This window comes from Sinocyclocheilus anshuiensis, unplaced genomic scaffold (genome assembly GCF_001515605.1).
Source record: "Sinocyclocheilus anshuiensis isolate Anshui unplaced genomic scaffold, SAMN03320099.WGS_v1.1 scaffold6, whole genome shotgun sequence".
Lineage (NCBI taxonomy): Eukaryota > Metazoa > Chordata > Actinopteri > Cypriniformes > Cyprinidae > Sinocyclocheilus > Sinocyclocheilus anshuiensis.
In genome coordinates, this window is record NW_015547668.1 from 1,040,909 (window position 1) to 1,047,698 (window position 6,790).

At 36.7% G+C, this 6,790-nt stretch overlaps 1 protein-coding gene across 5 annotated transcripts in view; it reads left to right on the forward strand.

Annotated features, from left to right (window-relative positions):
• Positions 1 to 6,790, forward strand: part of LOC107702683 (calcium uptake protein 1, mitochondrial) — a 76,277-nt gene that overhangs the window by 63,344 nt on the left and 6,143 nt on the right. For all 5 annotated transcript variants that reach the window (XM_016505069.1, XM_016505075.1, XM_016505070.1 and 2 more), the window contains 2 exons: positions 2,352 to 2,489; positions 3,368 to 3,476. In XM_016505069.1, the coding sequence (XP_016360555.1) occupies positions 2,352 to 2,489; positions 3,368 to 3,476 (247 nt within the window). The remainder of the gene's footprint in view (positions 1 to 2,351; positions 2,490 to 3,367; positions 3,477 to 6,790) is intronic.

A 6,790-nucleotide genomic window follows, 5' to 3' on the forward strand; every position in this document is an offset into this window, starting at 1 on the left:
GGAGAGATACAGAGACGTGTGTGTGTGTGTGTGTGTGTGTGTGTGTGTGTGTGTGTGTGTGTGTTGATTACCCACTAACAGGTCTGTGAGTAATTTTTGTAACTGTCTCAGTTTGTTCTGTTTCTTCATGTAATCTCAGACAGACTGATGATGATCAGATCAGATCTCTGTGTGAAGCACTGGCTGCTGTCAGACAAAAATCTCACTGGATTATTACAATTAATGGCCAAATGAATGTTTGGAAATCTAAACTGATATTTCCTACTGACACACTACAGCAAAAGATAGAAATAACCGACTTAGAAAATTGTTAATAATACTGAAAATACTAATAGCCTGAAACTTTTGCACAGCTTTTGTGAATTTTGAGTAAATATTGTGAGAAAAATGTTGATGTCATTTACCACCACTAAACAGAATTATAATAATTAATAATCCATTATCATTTGTCATCCTGCTCTTTAGATATCTAAAATCATTGAAAACACTTATAGCTCTACTGTGGTACATGTCCAAAACAACTTGGTTTGTAAAAAGTAAAAAAGAAAAAGAAAAGCCATTGGCAGCAGTGTGGTGTGAGTGACACTGGATGTAATGTAACCTCCTCAGAGTCTGACAGAGTGTCAGTGCTTCGGGCAGCCCCTGTCACAGACGCCTGTAGATCTCTGTCTGTCTCTCTCTTTATCTGCTCTTTGAGATGTGCTGAGGCTGCTGCAGCTCTCTGTGTTGTCAGATATTCCTCAATCTCACCCACCTTCTCCCACCCACAGGACGGTCTCATCTCAGTGGACTGAGCTTCTAAACCTGAGATTACAGACAGCAGAGATGAGCCTTTGCTGTTTCACAGTCCTTAAAATCACTAATAATGAAGGAAAAAGTGTTTAGACCAGATCAGTGTGTCCCTTTTAAAGAAATAGTGCACCCCAAAAATGAAAATTCTGTCATTTATTAACCCTTGTGTTTTGCAAACCTGTATAACTTTTTCTAGACACAAAAGGTGTCAAGAAAAACTGAAATGTCATTTACCATTTTTGGCCAAATTTATTCCCACCACTTTATCAATCAGCTTGTTAGTAGGGATGTATATAATGCAATTCTTGTGCAGATGTTCTTTTGTTGGTATCTGTTGTGATAAGTGGATTGGAATGTATCATTTCTAATGTTTTGCTGAGTGTTTTCTGTGGCTGTTATCGGCTGCAGAAAGTGATAGTGGTGTTTTCTCTCTGTCAGACTCGCGCTCTAATCTTTTAATTTTCTGTGGCGTGTTACTTGTTCTGGTGAAACCATAAAACAAAATGCAAACAAACGTGATCCTGCTGCTGATACATATTCACTTACAAACTGCTGCAGCTTTGAAACCCATCATACTCACATTTATAATTCTAATACCAGGAAACCATTGAGTTTATTCTATAGCCTAGAAAATCTGATAGTGGCAGACAAACAAATCTTTTCTTTCATATTGTGACATACATCCAAATCAGACATATTCTCATAAAAGAATAAAAGCAAGGCGGGGACTTCTATCCATCTGTTTGTTTTATTCATCTGGATGGAGGCAGATCTGAATGCGAGCTTGCAGATATATATATATTTTTTTAGAAAAGGTTTTGTCTGACTGAATAATTTGAGAAGTCTGGCAAATGTTACCAAAGAGATAACTCTCATTTTACTGGAAAGAGTTATGAGGTTTTGTTTAAAAATTTGCATGCATTTAGAAAATAGGTGAATTTTAATTTCATGCCAATTGCTATTTCAATCATATTTTGGACTCCTAATTGCAATGTTATTGTTTACATTTCAGATTTACATGGTGACTATGTTTATGCAACTGGACCTTGATGTCCAGATCAATACATCATCAAAACAGTAGATCATGTTTGTTATTTTTGCCTAATAATTACTCATGAGCTAAGTGCAACCAGCACATCTATACACCCTACTGTACCCACCACTTTCTATACAAAATCTATAAATAAACACACTATGAATGTGCAGTTTCTTTATTAGAAACTGACACAGATTGAAGTTCATAATAGTTTTCCACCCTGGCTTTTAATGGCAGTAACCTGACGCATTCACAATGGTTGAGTAGGTAATGGCTGAATTTTAATTTTAGATTAATCTAATGGTCAAACCCTAATGCATTCTAACCAGAGAGAGCCATTCGACTTTTGCTGTCAGATACTTTAAATCCTCTGATCCTTTATGACCTGGCACAACTGTGCCCACGCTTAAGTATTCAGCTGAACATGAATTGTAAATGATATTGACCAGCTGAGCACAAGATTCACTTCTGAGGCCATTATTCAGCATTCCTTCTCTCTCTCTCTGTGTGTCTGTGTCTGTAGTTTGAGAGGAATGATCCAGTGGACGGCAGGATCACAGAGAAGCAGTTTGGAGGAATGCTGCTGGCCTACAGTGGAGTTCAGTCTCGCAAACTCAAACAGATGCAGAAGAACCTCAAAAGGATGTTCAAGGATGCTCAGGTGGGCGATCTGCCAGTCTGAAAAAGTTGTGTGTGAGAGAGAGGTGTCACTGTTAGAAGAACACAGTGAGTCCTCACTCTCTTCTCCAACTTTTAATGTGACTGAGTGCCTGTGTTCTTACAATCTTTTCCTATTCCCGCTCAAACATGCATCCTAACCTGGCATGTCATGAAAACTGGCGTCAAGTTCTTTTTCCATCGCCTCTGTTGAAATTCCAGTCAATTGGAAATGAAGAACAATGCTTCCAAAATATTAGTCGTATTCTATTATAAATAACTGTTTGTTGATATGGTGCTCAAGAAACATGTCTTGTAATTATCAATATTCAATCATTAGCATCAATAATTGTACTGCTTAGTATTTTTGTGAGTATTTTTATTCAGAATTCTTTGATGAAAGTTCAAACCAACAGCATTTATTTGAAAGATTTTTAATAACAATGTAAGTCTTTACTCTCACTTTTTGATCAATTTAATGTATCCTTGCTTAAATAATTTCTCTCAGAAACAATTCATTAAAAAATTGGATTTTTACATTCCTCTAATTAAAAGCCAAATGCATTCAGACAGATGTGTTTAAGCGTTGCGTCATCCTTTGGGATTTTTTTTTTATGCGTATGTGTCTCTCGTTCGGTAATTTTATCCTCTTATTAAGAGGATATTAAAACTATATTTACAGGCTTTATGCAACGCTCTGCAAACACAGCATGTTTTTCTCAGCTCTATTTTAGAGCTAATGTCATCTCACGTTCATTTCACTCTCTCAACAGTCTTTACTAACCGAGCTGAATGACCAGATGTGTCGTAAAAGTATTCAACTGAATTAATTGCTTTAGTAATGCAGTTAATTTTAGCATTCTCCATTTCTTTCTCTCGCAGGGCATCACGTTTGAAGAAGTGGAGAACTTCTTCACCTTCCTCAAGAATGTCAATGATGTCGACACCGCATTGAGTTTCTATCACATGGCAGGCGCCTCGATAGATAAAGGTACCGATGTACAAACACGCTAGCAAATACATGAGCTCTCAGCCGGTTCCCTGTAAACATTTAGTTTGGAAGCAGACTGAAGTTGTGTTGCAGTCAAGCAATCAGTTTTGTGTCAGTGGGCAGTTCGTGGGCATGTTGTCGGACTCTGTGTCTGCTACAAGACTAACTTGCCAATGCAAGAATTCCCATGTTGCATCACCTCTTCCTGTTCTCCTCCCTCTCGCCACTCAGATGCTTACCATTTCACTGCAGCTGGCGCTCTTCCCAGCAGTACTTTAGCTGGCTCTTCACATGCACACGGTCCTCTCTCTCTGTTACCTGGACATATTCAGGCAATGCAGAAAGTCTCTAAAATATCATTAGATGTCCTTCTCGTTTAAATACAATCACTTTTCCAGTCCTCCAGCCTGTATTAGATTTCTGTGCAGGGTTACAGCCTTTAAAGCTTGTGTGCAGAGACAACTTACAATGTTTTTGAGTTGAGTTGTGCTTGCTCGTGCAGTGCTAACTGCCATGATCTATGTGGCATGTTGATATGGCATTGCTACGGTGTTCTGGGTAATGGAGTGCATTAGTGCCCAGCCACTTTTTCAGCAGTGCTGGTTCCAGAATTATTTTTCCCAGAGAGATTTTAAAAAGGTTTTTGTTAAAGAATTATGAGCCATGAAGCAAACCAGCCGACTACGAGGATAATCACAACAGTAAAAACTAGGGATGGGCGTATCGATCCTGAAGTATCGATATATATATAAATAAAAATATCGATACTAAGGTGTATTTTATTTACCAGTGATTTGGTTTATTTTTATTGTTATTTCACAATAAACAAATTGAAATTGTAGCCTACATAGTTCGTGCAATTACATTTATTTAAATTGAACGTTAAAAGTTCATATTGTTCATGTTTTATTCTGTAATGTTAAAATAAATCAGATACTGTCAGAATAAAAAGGTTGTATTTTATGCGTGCAACAGCCTATCACTGGCAGTCCCTTATGAAAATGAACCATGGTTTTACTAACATGATCATTTTCAACTATAGTATTTGCAGATTTCCATATACCACTACAGTAAACATATTTTAACCATGTGTAAACGAAAATATAACCTAATAACAATGAATGTTAAAATGCATTTCAAATATAAAGTTAAGTGTGTATCATTACTCATTTTACTCTTAGTAATTTAATAATTGAATAAATTTCATAATTTAGAAGTATCGTATTGGTATCGATATCGGCGATACTGGCCTTTAAAGGTATCGGTATCGTATCGAAAACAAAATAAGTGGTATCGCCCATCCCTAGTAAAAACTTTGATTTGAAGCAAAAATGTATTTGAAAATCAGACAAAAAAAAAAAAGTATTTTGAAAGCATACTGTATGTAGACGACTTGATTATATGCGGAGCTAACGATCTCTTTTGGTGCACTTTACTGTGCAGCATCATGGGTAGTGTGTTTTTTTTTTACCACAAAGTCCATTGTTATTAACAATTACAAAAAAAAAAGCCCAAACAATCCACACATAATAAAGCACATACAATCAGATAGCAGCCTCAGAGCTCACAACAGGTCTATTTATCAGTTATTAGGTATGTTTCCATCCACCTATTTTATGCGCATTTTGGATTATCGCATAAAAAAACGCTGGATGGAAATGCCAAGATGCGCATAAATTCTAAAAATGTGCATAAAAACATATGTGCACAACTGGGTAGGATAAACTTTTTATTAGGGATGCACCGATACTGGTATCGGTATCGGGCCCGATACTGAGCTCCTGTACTTGTACTCGTTAAAATGCCCTGATACCAAACGCCGATACCACACAGAATGTGATAAGTGCCATATTCAGACAAAGAAACACAGACAACAGAACAACAGACAGCAGAATGGAGTTATTAGAGCTTAAGGATGTCTACGAAGTATATGTATGCAATGAATATAATGTTAAACATTCAGTATTAACGCCTGTATAGCTGATGTGCGCGAATTGATAAGCAAAGCGCGCTGAGTGGATTGAGCGCACGGCGGAGCAGATGCACGAGCTTGTCGAGTGACTATATCTTTCTCACAGACATCACTGAAAAGCTTGTAATTCGGTCGGATGTGTCAAAAACAAGTAAGTAAAACAATGCACAAGTTACTTAACGGTAGAGAGAGCGAGAGAGAGAGCAGATGAAAAAAAAACGTGACTTCTATTTCTGAAAATATCACAGTTAAGAGATTTATAATGAGTGGTTCCCGGCATTATTACAGCAAAGCGCGTGATTACAGTACAAAGCCGCTGCAATGGAGCAGCTCTGATGCTATTAAATTAAAGATGATGTAACATAGAGCAAAAAAATGAACAGTGAAAGTAACAAAAACTTGTAAAATACATTTTAATGGGCATAATATAAACATCATTTATTTTCAACCTTAGGCATACACGACTTTCTGGGGAAAGTGAATCTAGCAGCCTGTGTCAAATGCGCTAGACTGTAGCTTACTACTTGTCCCTCTCATTCGCGTTGCGCGTTTCGCTTGCTTGAGTGTTTCTGCATTATATGAGTGGCTTTGGAATATAAATCACAGCACGTTTCAGATGAAAAAAAAACGTGACTTCTATTTCTGAAAATATCACAGTTAAGAGATTTATAATGAGTGGTTCCCGGCATTATTACAGCAAAGCGCGTGATTACAGTACAAAGCCGCTGCAATGGAGCAGCTCTAATGCTATTAAATTAAAGATGATGTAACATAGAGCAAAAAAATGAACAGTGAAAGTAACAAAAACTTGTAAAATACATTTTAATGGGCATAATTAAGTGTGACAAGTGGGTGCAGGACACTATAGTTCATTTATGTAAGTGAGGATAGCAGAATAAAGTAAACTGTGACAAATTATACCCAAAAATTCTTCATACAGAGGACTACCAGTAAAACTGATACAAATTTGAGTTTGGGAAAAAAAAATTGAAGTTGATGTTTTCATGAAGCTGGGTGACAGCATGCCCAGGAGACTACAGGCTGTCATTAAGGCTAAAGGTTGTCCGACTAAGTATTGATAGTTGTGTAAATACTGCCATACTGTCTGAATAATTTTTGGTTGATTGTAATCCATTACATACCTTTCTATCAAAGTTATCTAACATTATCAAGCCGAATTTGTTCTGACACAGTTTAACAGAGTTCTTGTCATATTTTATTACCATTTTTAAACTATAGCGAATAAACTGTGATAATGTGAGAAATATTGAAGGTGTCTGAATAAATTTTGGTTTGACTGTATCTATTTGATAAATGAAGTTAACCAACTAACATTATACAT